General features: G+C 40.5%; 1 protein-coding gene across 4 annotated transcripts in view; it reads right to left on the reverse strand.

Moving 5' to 3' along the window:
• The window catches only part of EPB41L4A (erythrocyte membrane protein band 4.1 like 4A), an 864,386-nt gene that overhangs the window by 177,448 nt on the left and 670,599 nt on the right, over window positions 1-16,339 (reverse strand). For all 4 annotated transcript variants that reach the window (XM_086961016.1, XM_086961015.1, XM_086961018.1 and 1 more), the window contains exon 15: window positions 10,010-10,123. In XM_086961016.1, coding sequence (XP_086817142.1) covers window positions 10,010-10,123 — 114 coding nt within the window. The remainder of the gene's footprint in view (window positions 1-10,009; window positions 10,124-16,339) is intronic.

Raw genomic sequence — 16,339 nt, forward strand, 5'->3', positions numbered from 1 at the left:
AAATAATAATAAACATTGAGTTTTCTCTGTGAGCCAGAGAATGCTGAGAGAGGAAAGTGCTAATAAGTCAAATCTGAAACTTGCAGGAAGTCAGCTTGTCTATTTATTCTAAATTGACTCTTGAAATGTACAAACTAGGAAAAGAGAGCCACAAAATGGAATCATAGGTTTGGGGTTTTAAGCTAAACAGAATGATTAGTAAAATGTCAAAATTCTAAAGTTGTGTCTGAAGATCAACCACTATTTATCTCCCTATTTCAAATGCATTGGGCCCAACATAACTTTCTTCACCCAAGAAGCCCAGAACTATCAAGTAGAATATTCTATGGAGCCATAGATGGCAAGTTTCTTCTAGGCCACAGAGCTCGCTATGGATACCCACGTGCCACCTTATGGATTTTTGGGGTCCAACAAGACATGTTGGAGACCGCCATTTAGAGCAACTTTGAATTTAATGCCCAATTTCAGCTAATCCAAACCCTTGTGATGCCAAACAATGTTGAACTATGTTAAACTTTCAGAAAGGACTGCACAAAACAGCTAAAGGATTTCAAGCTGCCCAGAGAACACCAGCTAATTTGCAAAAATGAAAGTTTAAAAGTGCATTGATAAAGCCTTGTTTGTGCTTGGTTCTAGGTACTTTTGCCTTCCAACATCAATATGTTACATCTAATTCGATGTCTAATCAGTCTGTCCGTCCCATTGAGGACGGACATGGTAATGGTGGCTTCGTGGATTTTTGGCAAACTAGTGCATACTGCTAAATAAAAGGTATACATATAGTCCTGTAAATTGTGGCTTTAATTGCCGGATATTCGTAATCATAAACAAACCACCCTTCCGACCTGCAACAGTGGAAATCATAACACTGTCCTGATGATTTTAACAGTCCATCAGATCAAACTTAACAATGTTATCCTTAATCCTCTTCCTCTGCTTGTCACTCCTCTCCTCCATGTGTACCCTTCTCTAGCTAAACAGTGACCCCTGATGGTTGAGTAAGAGAAATGGGAGGAGGGTGGAACACAGCAGAAAGACATGGAGGTTAAGAGAACAGTTAAGTAAGAGTGGCGAAGTACAGGGAGGAGCAAGGTAGAGATAAAGAAGAGGTAGCATAATAGCTTTTCTAGGGAGAGACAAAAGGTAAACAGAAATGTGAAGGAGACAAAAAAATATATAGAGGTATCAGGAAGAGGTGGGGAAGAAAAAGAGAGGATGGTAAGGTTTTAAGGGAGGAAGAAAGATTTAAAGCTGGGGTGAATTTCGAGAAAATATCTAGGCCAATCAATGTAAAAGGTGACCCTGAATCTGACATCAAACATACATTAATACCATTGATTACCACGTTGCATAACAACAGCTTCCTACGAACCGGTTTTAGTTCTCCCACTGCATCTTCATTTGCTCCACCAACCTTGTTACAGGCAACATTCACATTACTATCACCCAAAGTGACCATTAGAATCATATCACAATCGTCGTTAAGTGTGGTCTCCTCTACTAGAGATACCACTGGCCTACACATTTTACGACAAACCCTTGCAAAAGGCCCCTTGCAATTGCATTTATTACATGTAGCATTTTTTGCTGAAGCCACATATTTGGGACTTCCACACCTAAAGCACACAGTAATGTCACCCATTTTATTCCATTTCCCTTCTAAAGGATGCGTTACTTTCTGTCTTTACATCCTTCCTTTGTTTGCAGGGCATTTACACCATTAAAAATGCTTGTATCAGTATGGCCCGACAATTCCTTCAAGTATGCATCCGAATTCTCTACTGCCCTAGCTATGGTGATCACCATTTCTGAACTAGGATCTTCAGTAGAAAGCAGGCTTTCTTGTTTTTTTTCGCTGTGAGTTTTTTCAATCAGCAGGTCACAAATTATTTCATTCTTGAACTCCTAGTAATTGCAAGGGACCACTAGTTGACGTAGGGCTGACAAAAAGTCATCAATAAATTTGCCTTGTTGTTAGTCTTTTCGTAAGAATTTATGTCTCTCCAACACAACGTTCCTTGAGGTAGAAACTGTCTTGTCCAAGGTTTTGATAATGGAAGCATACTTGTCTACGACGTTTGCGGCTACTAACTAGCAGGAAGCCCCTTCCTGGTGTAACTGCACCTTTACTTTTATTTTAAAATGTATCTACCTTCTGGGACCAAATTGGGTATGAGAAACGCTTTTTTCTTTTTGTTGGTGAATGTTTCACAAACAATGGGGTCCAAGTATGCCTCAAATCCTTCTTTCCACGAAATCCAACATAATGCTGAAATACTTTTCTGTTGTAAGTAGAAGTCCTTGAGCCAGGAGTATAAATAGGTTATCTTTATTCAAGTTGAGTTGCAGGTCAAGTTCTTAAGATGTAAATATGGTAACCCCACCAGGAGTGACCTCCCTGTCACTCAGCCTGCCTGCTACCAACTGCCAGTTAACACACAGGCCAAGCCCCCAACATTCCACGATGTCACCAAGCATTCTAGCAGTGACACCATGTGAGCCACAGGGAAATCCCAGCCAGGGAAAAGAGACATAGATCAAATATAACATGTTCATTATAAAATAGTACTTTAGGCGAAAAGAGCGCCCAATGAAATATATAAATATGCAGCCCAAAGTAAAATCGCTCTAGAACTATAGCTATGAGCCCAATATAAAAAGGCTTCTCCAGCATAGCAAAAGTGAATCCAATCTAAAATGGCCACAAGAGTTACAATAATGTTGATCCAATTCAAAATGCTTGTTCTGTAACAATAAACTTGAGCCCACTCCAAGACGGCAACCCAAATGAGGTTGTGCAGTGTGACTTCTACTGACACTGCTACAGCTTTGCCCACAGAGAAAATGGCGGACATATACATGCACTGAGGAAGGAGGAGTGGTTTGCTATTGTGGGCAATATCTGTATAGGTTTATTGCCTACCATTAAGATGGCAACTAGTGATGCGGTAAGGAAGGGAGGTGTGGTTACTGGGCCTACCTTTACGCTGGCAAGCAGCAAGTTCAGCAGAGATGGGCTGCACTGAAGAATTGTACAATCTGTGAGATGGCAACCCACTGGTGTCACAGTGCCAAAATCACAGGCATCAGGCAGAGGTGGGGATGCAGGAGACAGTCCAAAATGCAGCCGCAACAGATTGTGGTGAGCTTGTCGAGCACCAGTGGCTGATGTGGGATGGTGGTGAGCGATGGACTCCGCACCAGTTCATCGCCAATGAAAGATGATGCCACTCACCTGAATGTGGGACTGGAGGCTTTATTTACAAGCAGATACAGCGGTAACGCCATCAGTAGATCACACATCCTCACAAGCACCATTTTTCTTCAACTGCCGTCCCGGAATATTCAACCCACAACATTCCACATTCTTTTCAAGGTTTCATCTAGGTGCCTATGCAACACAGTACCATTGCCAATTCAGACTCTACGATGTGAAAATAGACAAGGTAATTCTTGTTCTATGAACAAAGTATAGTAATACACTGGTCGTTTATCTACTAAAAAGCCTTTCAACAGCCTACACATACATACATTCAATGACATCACAAACCCTGAGGTAACATGGAATCCTGAACTACACACTATAACAGGTGAGGCAGTGAGAGAAACATAGTGCAACACGATGCAGAGAAACCAGTAACGCAGAGCAAGATTTGAGAGGTAGAGAAAGAGAGGTGAGGTAGAGAAAGAGAGGTGAGGTAGAGAAAGAGAGGTGAGGTAGGGATAGAAATGAGATGTGGTGAAGTAGCGAACAGATGGAGAGATCAATTAAGAGGCTAGGCATTAAGAGCAAACAAAATGTGGGGTAGAGAGAGATGAGGTACTGAGAGAGGTGAAGTAAAGAGAAGAGATAAGGAAGATAGTGGTGAGGTCGAGAGATGGATGACAGAGGAAGAGAGAATTGATATATAAACAGACGGAGAGAGATAAAAAGATAAAGTGGAGAGATTCGATTGAGAAAGAGGAGAAGTAAATAGAGTTGTGATACAGAAAGTGAGGAGGAAACAGCAGTGAGGCACAGAGAAATGCATGAGGTAGAGAGAGGGTGGAGACAGGCAGAGAAGTAGCAGCAGGCACAGACTGGTAGAGGTCATGAGAGAGGAAGGGAGAAGTGGATTAGAGGGAGGTCTATTGAGCTAGAGGTAGGGTAGACGTAAATGAGGTAAACAGAGATGAGATAAAGCAAGAGGAGAGGTACACAGGGATACTAGAAATAGGTAGAGGGAAGGAGAGGTAAAGAGTGAGGGGAAGATGTAGAAGAGATGAGTTGAAATATTGAGCAAGAGAGAGAGAAATGTTTGTTTAATTTAATTGCCAACTGCCCGAGAGCTCAAGTGTTAAGGCTTGACAGGCTGGTAAAGCTGAGATGTCATATAAAATGAATCTGCTTTTATGCACACCCTTACTAGAGTGGGACATCTTACTGGCCCCATCATTTTACTACGTGGCTGCAGGAAATGTGGGCACTCAGCCATTACCCATTTTGGTCAGGCATAACAACAACTCTGTAGGGATGGGGTTACAACCGCCTCCACAATTTTCACTATAGTTATCCAAACCACTTTTGATTAAACGCTATTGAATATTATTTAGGGGTAACTGCTTATGTTTTAGTAGTACATGTATGAATAAGACTGCAATCATGCACACATCTGCAGTGGTTTAACTGCAAACGTCCTCTGAGTACATTTAGTTATTTCTTTGCTTGTGATCTCAAGTCTTCCAAAAAGTAAATCAATATCCGCATGGATATGTGTATATTATGTTAGCGGAGCTTGATTCACAACAGATTTTGTGCACCCATGTTGGCTGCTGTGTATGCAAATGGCAGATACAGGTCAGTATTTTGAATATCTGCCAGGAAGTTTGATTTTCCACAGTCAAAAATATACGGTTATTGGTGGGAACACAATTCCAAGGGAATGGAAGAGGGTTGTGTTATGTTTTAACTATTCGTAGACCTATTGGTTTTGCCAATGCTTATTGTTTTCTGGATCAAAGAAAGGGACCAATTCTTCTATAGAAATCAGCAATCAAAAGCAGCACATACAATGCATAGCAGTCCAGTACCTCATGCAGTGATCTCAGTCCATCCCACTCCTTGGTGAAGATCAGTTAATCAGGATGTTCAGAGATCATACACCATGATCGATACCATCGATCCATAAATGTGTGACCAAACTAAAAGCCTTCCTTCATGCTACTTATTTCCATAATTTCGGTCTATTCCAAAGGAGGTACAACCTCTAGGGATTAATATTGAGTATCTGTGTATCATTCCCAAATAATGCAATGGTCAATTCAGTACATTTCAGAAACATGTATGTGTCCCACTTGTGTATACTGAGATGAAAATTAGGAAATATACTGGCATGGTACTATGAAACTCTGTTTACATCATTTATCTAATCATGTACGTTTTTCTGCAAAACCTTCTGCTAAATAGGAATGCATTCAGGAATGAATTTGCATTTCCCTTTCCTTTATCCAGTTTAGCAAGGTTAAGCGCTTTACTTTCTGAGTTACTTAAAGGAGGTGATGTAATGAGTGTCAAATGCATTAACATACGCCCATTCCTTCACCTTACCAGTGGTCAGACACAAAACTTCAACCAGATTAATCCTTTTTAAATAAAAGAAACTCTCTTGTGGGCTCTGTTTATAACATGATCCTTCATCTTAGCGAAGAGAATTCCTTCCTTCCACTCAATACAAGTGGGAAACACGTAACAGGCCACTCAAGATGGAGGCCATTTCATATTTTGATGCACACTCACAGTTTCCTATGTATGAAATGAAATGAAATTTGATTTGTAGAGCGCATGGCTGCCCGAAAGCGTCCCAGCGCTTGCTTAGGGAACCCGTCCTGGTATTCCCCTGCGAGATAACCCATTACTGGGCATCCCCAAGGTGAAAGCCAGGCATCCTGCTGCGAGGGGCCGTTGTGGAGATTAAGCAAGCTATTGCCCAGAGTTACAGAGTGGGACTCCATGATTGGAATAGGCACCGAGGCGAGAATTGTCAGGTCCGGGGGAAATTTGAGCCCAAGACCCGCCGAGGCGGGGAATTGAACCCTGGTCCGGGCCAGACCTCTGCATCAGGGTCTGCCGCTCCAACCACTTGAGCCACACTTCTCCACTGTATCAGTTGTAACTAGACACAATATTGAAAAAAATATCGAATGGACATTAGATCGAATCTAAAATACAGATTGGACATAATATCGAATGAACATAATATAGTTGTTAATAATATCGAAATGCAGGTAAGTAATATCGACGGTCAAAATATCGAAGTACATAATATAGGAATTAAAATACATAGAATTTTTAATAATATCGAATTTCTATAAGTGTTTTGTATGTTAGTATATGTGTTAAAAGTGTATATTATTTTTGTAATGTATGTTTAATTTTTCTAAAGTAATGAATTTTATGTTATTTAATTTTTGCGTAATTTAATTCTGTAGCGGGTTGTGGGTTCATAGGGGAATAGGGTGGGAAGTAATTTAATTGTAATTAAGTAAATATTTATTTTTATTTATTGGTATTGATAATTAATGACTTGTTAATTAATTATTATTGGTAATTATGTTTTATTAGTTGGTCATTCATTTTTATTAATTGATTAATTGATAATGATGTTTATTGTATTAATTTATTATTCGTAGCGGGTTGTGGATTTTTATGGGACTAAGGTGGGAAGTAATTTAATTGTAATTAATTATTGAATTTTTTTGTGTATTGATAATTTTCTGTTAATTATTAATCGCTATTTTTGTATTATTTATTAATTTTTGGAATTGAAAATTAATTGGTTGTTAATTAATATTAATAGGCAATTAATTTCTAATAAATAGTATTTATTTGTATTTATAATTAATTAATTTTTAAATACTTTGTAATTGGTAATTAATTGTAATACATTTTTATTGGTATTGATAATTAGTTTTTATTAAAATATTAAATCATTACTTTCTCTACTGTTGCACTTACTGGAGTGGGAATAGTGATTTTTACCCACCCGCTATCCAATGCTTTACCTACTGTTGCACTCACTGGAGTGGGAATAGTAATTTTCACCCTCCCGCTATCCAACGCTTTCCCTACTGTTGCACTCTCTGGAGTGGGAATAGTAATTTGTACCCTCCCGCTATCCAACGCTTTTCATACTGTTGCACTCATTGGAGTGGGAATAGTAATTTTTACCCCTATGCTATCCAACGCTTTCCTTACTGTTGCACTCACTGGAGTGGGAAAAGTAATTTTTACCCTCCTGCTATCCAACGCTTTCCATACTCTTGCACTCACTGGAGTGGTAATAGTAAATGTTACCCTCCCGCTATCCTATGTTAAAAATATTGAATATTTGTTATTAATATTACGTTAATATATATATATATATATATATATATATATATATATATATATATATATATATATATATACGTTTAAAAAATAAAAATTTATGTTTATTTTTTTCTGTTTAAAAAATAAAAATATATGTTTATTTTTTTAACTTACATTAATTATTTATATTTTTTAAGGTTAATTAAGTATCTTTAAGTATGTTTTAGTTCATTATATTCATTATTTCATTAATTTTACATTACTTATAAGACATTTTAAAAAATTTGATATTCTGACTAACTATATTTTTTACAATAATATTTTGGATTCAATATTTTTGTACTTACCTGTTTGTAGATAGGAATTCGATATTTTGGCGTTCTATATTTTTTCCTTGATATTTTGGCAGGTCGATATTTTGTTCCTCGATAATCTGTCAGTAATCCGCATCAGCATCACTTCCCTGCATCATTCACGTAAGACTAAAGTCTAACCACCCATTTTAGCCAAGCATTAGATGTGCCAGCCTTCAATTTAAAAAGAGAGAAGGCAAGTCTACCAAATCTCTGTTTGGAAAAGAACAGGGTTTTGCAGGATTCATATTGCGCATTATAATATTCATCTCATCAACAATGGGAAATAACTTAAAGTACATCTAATAAAGGAGATATGCACATGTTTGCATGCAATCTAGGTAATGTCATAGAACACTCTGCCTTCTGAGGACCCACGTTAAGTAAACCTTTAATAAGGGTTGTACGTGGTAGTTGGTACATTGCATGGACTGAGGTAAGCATATCTATATTTGTTTTCATTAGTTATATTAGAAGGGGCAGTTCTCATGATGTAGCGTAGTTCCTATTTTCCCAATACGCCCTGCGCATTGGAATAACATAAACAGTAGTATCGACGTAGAAGTGCGGATCTTCCAGGCCTCTACTGACTATGCTAAACTTAATTGGGTTTGTTACCAACTAGCTCAGAGGTCACTGGAAACTTTCTTCTCTGAAATAGGAAGTGATCAGCTTCCCTGGCACAGACAAGAAGGGATTCAGTTTTCCAACAACCGTGCAACATGACAACTTTGCTCCTCAAATCAAGAGTCAATCTCTAGGGTCGTGTGAAACAATAGACAGTTATTTTACTCAGTCAGGTTGGTGCAGTTTACTTTCACAATATGTAGAGAACAGAGAGACGGGCGTTTGTCAATATTGAACAGTCTTTCTTCTCGTACAAGAGAAATGAATTGCCACAATTGCAAGACTTGTTATGATAAAAAGTATGTACAGTAAGATAAGTATTGCGAAATAATACTGTAAAAGCATTGATATGGTTTCTTAGATATACAATGGTTTAAAAGTAATAAAACATATATACATTCATATATACATTAGGCTAAAATACTTAACTGGTGCTTCTAACTACGCCTACCCCAGTGTACCTGACCTAAGCCTAATACTTGGGAGGGGAGTAATTAAGTAGCTTTAAGTTAAGTTGGTTTTGCCAAGGTTTGCTTCAAGAATTCTCTCTCAAGGGTTTAGTCAACACCATACCTCTGGAATAGAATGATGGAGGTCTGGTATCTCCCTCAGGGCTCGATATCCCAGTCACCCGCAAGGGTAGACTAGAAACGCTGGAGCTGGATTTCTCGGCAGGAGAAAGGCAGCGTCTCTTCTTCAGCGCGTCGAGGAGGAGAAGGAGGGGGGACAGCGTCCGCGGGCAGCTTGCATCTGCTGGGCTCTTGCAGGGGGACGGCTGTTCAGCTCCTAGGTTCACCACACCATCGTTCGCTAGTTAGCAGCGATAGCAGTAGCGATAGCAGCTATGATATCTTCAGCATAACAGCAGCTTCAGGCGACGGGCAACAGGGGACTTGCTTAAGGCCACGTTGGTAGTATTTATACCGGAAAGGTGCCTTGTTTGACGTAAGTTTGCTGGACATAAGACGTCAATAAGATGTCACTAGGAAGTGATCGTCTATCAGTGCTCATTAGAGTTCTATTACTAATCAAAACACAGCAAGCGGGGATTTCCAGGTTTGCTGAGTTTTTATCTTGTTGAAGAACTCAGAGTGTTAATCTAGGAATCTCAGATAGTGACTTCTGCTCTGTCATTGCACTAATTGGTTGCAAAGGAAGTGGCAGAGAAAGCTATTCTGGAATGTGGCTCTGTTCGTGTGAGGCCAGAGATGAGTTACTGAATATTGCACTCGAACGGTTATGCCAATATAGGGAATAAATGGATTTATAGCCGAATAGGGGCATAAGGTCACAGTATCGATCAGGATCCTAGATAAGCACGCAACAATGAGAATGATGCCAACCACTATAGACTCTTCTGGAAAAAAGAAAGCACAATCTAGGTCTATCTCTATGACCAGTGAGGGAGCTACAAGACAGAAAGTAGTGAACTTCACATTTTATGGCAATGTATTGATTCTATGTTATGCCTATGACCATCCTTTATGAGATTACACCACTCCAGTTTTTTGCTATTTCTATGGCAATGGCATGTCCTTGTGACTAATTACATGAACATACAATAAAGTAGACCATGATTCTCAAAGATACATCGTTGTCATATTAGAAGAGTTTGAGCAAAAAAGAGATGAGAGAAAAACATATGGAATGTTCAATGCTGAGATAATATGTATGCACTTACCTTCTTCTACCAGGCTGGCCGGAATCATTGTCACTTCCACCTGAAGGGTTTCGTCGTCGAGGGGTGGGAAACTTTGGTGACTTGTTGCGGTCAGTGGGAGAATTGTACAGTCCGCTATAGTGAAACAGCAAAAGCCAGCAATCAGCTTCAGAAATATAGCCAGCCAAATTACAAATAATCCTGATGGTGCTGAAGTTTTTAATAAGCATGTAAATAATTCCTAGGAGGAATACTGGCTGACCACGCAATACAAAGAGTTTCTGTGACACAGTAATCAATTTCATCAATACTCTAGCTGAAGCAATGTAGTCAAATACGCTATCTACATTGCTATTTTTTAACTACTCTCTAAGAAGAATGATAATGACCAATCAATATTAAGATAGTACTAGTTTTACTTTATAATTAAAAAGTGATTGTCAACAAAGGTATTTACAGAAGATGGTCTGTTTAAAGAATATATTATCAGGATTGTAGAAAAACTGGAGCTCTTAGGTAAACAGTTGTAACCTTTTTTTAAAAAAGATTGACATTATTAATTAAAACATTATACTTTTAATAAGGAGCTTGTAAACGTTTGAACTGTTAATTAACCAAGATTTAACAGCTATATCCAAGTTTTTTTTTTTTTAAACCTTTATTATATCGTTCAACAAAAAATACAGAAGTAGTCCTACAACCACAGGGGCCGGTCACCACATGTAGGCGATATGTATCAGGAGTTTCAATAACACAGCTCTTCAGCCGGCAACCCTGAGGTCCGGCAGCGGTAAAGGATATACGGTGCATTGAAAATAGTACAGATCGAAGGATGTTCATAGGGTTTCATTTTACATTAAACCCCCCCCCCCCCCCCCAGAGACAAGATAAAAAAGAAGATACAGGATATCCGGAGCCACACATTCGAAGGTATACTAAATGCGGGTAGGTGTAAGAAGATAGTCGCGGACCAAGTTAAGAAACAGTAAAGACGCATGCGCTAGTAAGCTCAATGAGGGTGAAGAACAAAACAACCGATCTCTCATCGTAGCCGCCCACCCCAGACCCCGCCCACTCGTATACTTCAGGATGAAACCAAAAGTACTGCTACCGGACACTGCAAGAAGAAAGAAAAAAAAAAGGGGCCATAGAACAAAACAAAGGCAAAATAACAAACCCCCCACTCACCCCCCACCCTGCACCCCTGCAATGGCTACGGCCTACCCCACTAGCAGCGTGCCTGTCGCCCAGAAGAATACCCTAAAAAGAGAGAGAAAAGAAAGAAAAAGGGGGCATAGAACAAAACAAAGGCAAAATAACAACCCCCCCCCCCACCCTGCACCCCTGCAATGGCTACGGCCTAACCCACTAGCAGCGTGCCTGTCGCCCAGAAACATCCCTAAAAGAGAAGAGAAGCGGAGGAGGAGAGATAAAAACACACTCCCGGACTCCCTTACCCCCCACCAGCTGCGACCACCCCGAAACAAGGTCAAAATAGAATGCAGCGAAATATACAATCAATCCGGGGAAGTATGATACACACCACCCGACTCCCGTACATTACAGGTCACAATCCCAGCAGCGAATTAAATTGTTTTGCCGAACCCTAAAAAACACAAGTTAACCCTGGCCGGTACGATTCTTCAGTAGAGCACTTATAACCCAGACCACAACAACAGTGAGAGAAGCAAAGCTTTCATAAAAGTTCAAGTCAATACGAGCGAATCGAAGAAAGGATAAAAGTTCACGATATCCACAGAGCAAGCGAGGAAAAGCGTGAAAGGATAATGAAACTCTCCGAAAGCCACTGGTGACCTTGTTGAGGCACTCAAGGTTGTCCATAGCGATGTTTAGCGGGATATGGCTCAAGCAGGGGAAGCTAACAATGTTCACGGGCGCGCGATCTGTCCTGTAGGGATCAGCAGCACACACGGAATCCGGCTTCCGCACAGGGTCCTCAAAGTTGAGCATACAATGTTCCGTGGGTAGTACAGCTGGCTGAGATGATGCCAAAAAGTCGCTGTCCGGTCTCCGGCAGAGATTGTCCACTGTTACCAACAGTGCCTGGTAGTTGGCGATGATCTGTGAGTGGAGCGCCCCAATGGCCGCCATTACGGCATGCAGCGGTGGTGTGCCCTCTGTCCCCTCCATCTCCTCTCATGAAGCGACAGAGCAGGATATGAACCCCGGAGGTCGACTATTCCGGGGTAGCAGGCACAACCGGAGCAGACAACAACAATGGGCGCTCTCACTTCACGATTTCTACACCTTCGCCGCTGGACAGGGCTCCCGTCCGCTACCCCCGGGAAGCTTACGGTGTCTCCGGGCGTCAGATACAGGGACACAGCAACTGAAGAGTCACGCTGCAGCGTCTGCGGTGTAGACAGAATACGAAATCGCCGTTAAAAACAAGTAAAGTGTGTCTCCGTTCGGGAGACCGGACGAAGCACAAAGTCCACAGCCGATGTCGTTCAACTCCAGCCCGGATGGGTTGGAAATCGAGGCCCCGGCTTCCACGCTGAGGTAGGCCGAGAATCGTCACCCGATGAGGTAAAAAGTTCGGGATTGCACCTTCAGAGTCAGTCACTCCTCGTGTACACGGGAGTCCGGTGTGAAAACAGGATAACTTGCAGGATAGACGAGCTGCTGGCGGAGGTCGGCGGAGCCGGGAGCTTATGCGGCCATCTTGCTTGCTAGCGTAGCTCCTCCCCCCCTATATCCAAGTTTAATCAATTTTAAAGAAAGCTGGCTTCGTAAGGTGAAATTTAAAAAGGTTTTCAGAAGTTTAACATCTTGGGATTATCAACCAAAAAAACTGTAAACGTTTTGTCAAAGTTAATAGAAATTGACATTGTTGAAAAGAATGGCATTGCTTATTACAACACTATAGAAGTTAATATGAGCTAAAAATTGGGACTGACTGGGGTATATAAAACCGGAGCTCTAATTAAGATGGAAATATATTCTTGGTGAAAATATTGGATTTGTAAAGGAAGTAGGGTTATGTAGGTAAACATGAGAAGGAATTTTCACTTACTGTTTTTCCTGCTAGAATTCCTATAGTCACAGAAAATAAAATAATTTTCCTGCTGGAGTATCAGAGGGAAGAATAGTAAAAGAAAAAGTATAAATTCCCCTTGTTGAGCGCCCTTACATGCCTGGGTGATTTAACGCTAGGTTAGTGGCACATTTAAGTTACTGCCAAGTACACCCAAAAGGCAGGTATATGAACTTGACAGCCTAAATGGAGTCAAATTGTCAACTGTCATCCTCTGTTGATTTCACAGGCAGGCGTGGCTGGGTCAAGCAAACTTATTTCATTCTTTCTGACCACGCATCACTCATATATGGTACATTAGAATGTCCAAACCCGCAGTAATCTAAAAACAATTATACATCAAAAATGTAAACAATCACCAGGCAGACTAGAATAGATTAGGAAAGAGACAGTAATAAATGATAATTGAGGGCATTGCACAAGGAATATGGAGTAGCCAAAATGCTGCAGCGTTCTTCTTGAAAGAAAATGGATCTGATTGTGGCCTTGAAATTAGAGTGTAGATTTAGGATGTACTTTTTTTGTCAGGAATTTGGTATGGACTAGTGAACTAAGGAATGGTGGCTCTAATTTATCTTAGTTGCCCGGCAACGCTGAAAGGGGGTAAATTACAATTTTAAAGGTCAACTCGTTTGCCAATAGCTATCGGCAAATTCCCTTCATCACACCCAACAATTTGAGAGTCTGTGATTCTGCCACTCCTCAAGCTCTTCAAGCCGCTTAGTTTAACAATTAGTGGTAGTGCATTCAATCAGCCAGTGCAAGTTAAAACTACAAGGAGCTTCCCAAATCTCGTGTTTCATCAGTATAGGCACATTAGTTATGACATTTTGCATGCCCTTTGTCAGCACAAACTTTTCTTTATTATTGAGGGCAACGAATTCAGAATCAAGAGTGTAGTGTACACTTGACTCGAAAAATGGCTTGCTTGTTAAATGAGCTGAACTTCTTTGGTTCCTCTTGAAGTTTTTATTTTCTCTCTGGGCTTTCAGTGAGTCCCTGACATATTTGTAGGACGCAAAGTGGCAGGCAGGATGATATCTATGAAGGTCTCCGAAATAGGCAGAGTGTGAGGCTCTTTGTCCTCAGGCTGCTACTGTGGTGAGTCTAATCTTGGACTTATGCGTAAAATGATTTGGTGCAGCAGGGCATAGGTTGAGCTGGAAGTTGGCAGAGTCGCACACCCTTCTTGAGACTCTTTGTTAACAGATCTCTTGGACCCTTGTGCAGAAGAGACCCATTACTTTGATCACTTTTCTCAAACATTACAGACAGTTAGCGATTGCCATAGCCTCAGTTCCTCTATCAACCCCCACCTGCTTTGGCTGCTGGAATAAACTCATCACAACCTTTAAGCACTCCCTCTGTCACATTTGCGGAATTCTTCATAATATAAAATGGCGTGCTTGTTCCGTCTGCTCTTTCACCAGAGCTTCCTGGGACAGTGGGTGGAGCGGGAGGAAGGATTTATGGTGGCTGACAGCCTCTGTTTGTGATTACTCTTCCTATTTGCACAGTCCTCTGGTCAGCATATCACTAATATTTATTTGGCTCTCTTCTCTTGAGACCAAAGGCTAGTTTTTTGGGGTACAAAAGTAGTATAGGGAGTCTGTGGGGCACCATGCACCTTAAAACTCTTTGTGCTTCCTAGTGTGGAGGAATAGACGGATTCGGTGATCAGATTATCAGCCTACGGGGATGGATGACACTCGTGACTGAACCTTACATTAATGCTCTGATGTGTGATAATAGTGATGGGTGGAATGCTTGAATCAATCTGAACCACCAGTCATTACTCTTGATGGATTTCATGCGCTATTGTTTTTGCTATCTTGTCACTATGTGCCCAAAGAGATAACTCATTTTCTGTGACCTCACTCTGATTTCTCTGAATTTCCGATGCCCTATCCAAATAGCTACAAGCCCAATTTTAATTCTTAATTACTTTAAGTGTCTCCTCACCTAGATGAAGTTACTTTTTAATGTACCCCATCACCCCAGGCTACACAGGCCAAACACTGCTCTGCCCTTATAATGAAACTGAATTCATAACAAGATCTATACTTTTTAGGCTTGTTAGTCTTACCTATTTCACTCTGCCTGTAGTTGGGTGATAAAGCGTCAGTTTCTATGAAGACTATTTTCTTAATTTGTTTTTCTTGCATAGATTTCCTTTTTTTTATCAATCTTTATTGACTTTTTTTTAATACAACCCCTATATCCCAACCCCACCCACCCCTTCCAAGCAGAGAAATTCATGAAAATACATTCAGCAGGTAAAAATACAAAATGCATATTTCAGTCGGCATAAAACGCCCGCTATTCTACAATAATTAAGAATTGACCCCAAATTAATTACTATCCCCCCTTATAAAGTGCTACGGTGAATTACTTCACATTACCTAAATATTGCCCCGCCCCTCTAATTAACCCACCTACTCATTACCATCATTTCCACTAGTCTTTCATCCTCTGACAAGGCCAAAATCCAATTCTTCATTGGAGCCCAGACTTGTAAGCCTTTTTTTGGGTTGCTCTACCTTTCAGAGAGTATACTGCCATTTCTATATGATGTATAAATAAAAGTAGAGTCCTCCATAGATGACACGAGGGAGAGACAGGATCTAGCCACGCTGTAGCTCAGCACAGCCTTAGTACTGCCATTGCAAGAAATAGAATAGATTGGGCATGGGGGGTGGGACTTCTCTTTTTTGAACCCCTAATACAATTAATTGAGGAGTAACTTCAATCTGCAAACCCAGTTTCATCTACAGAAATTTACTGATATCTCTTTTTAATCCATCCAAACTAGGACATCTTGCAAACAAATATTTTAGATCTGCCCCATAAAACTGGCAACGAGAACAGTTCGTACCAGATTTTCCCCAAAGTAATATAAAGATTAAACCGCGTTTTCAAATGCTGTGCTTGCAGAATTGCAGACAATAATATTGACTGAGCGTAGCCTAATGATTCTGCCCTTTCCTCATTTTCCACCTGCAACGACTCGTACCAACGTCTAGTATGTTTGTCTATATTGTCAACCATCCTGCTTTTCAACATCCTATATAATAAACCAATTGCAGGCTCTTGCTCTATGATCACATCTACTAAATTAACCCTGGACAACCCGCTTAACCCCCCTCCTTTCTTCCCTAAGAAGTCCCTTATCTATAGATATTTGAAAAATTCCTTGTGCCCCCGATTGAAATTACTTTTAATGGCTTAAAACGTGATTATATCACTGTCCCCCACAAAATCCCCAAGAGTAAACAGACCACGGTCTTTCCAGC

This window comes from Lissotriton vulgaris, chromosome 3_1 (genome assembly GCF_964263255.1).
Source record: "Lissotriton vulgaris chromosome 3_1, aLisVul1.2, whole genome shotgun sequence".
In the NCBI taxonomy this organism is placed as follows: Eukaryota; Metazoa; Chordata; class Amphibia; order Caudata; family Salamandridae; genus Lissotriton; species Lissotriton vulgaris.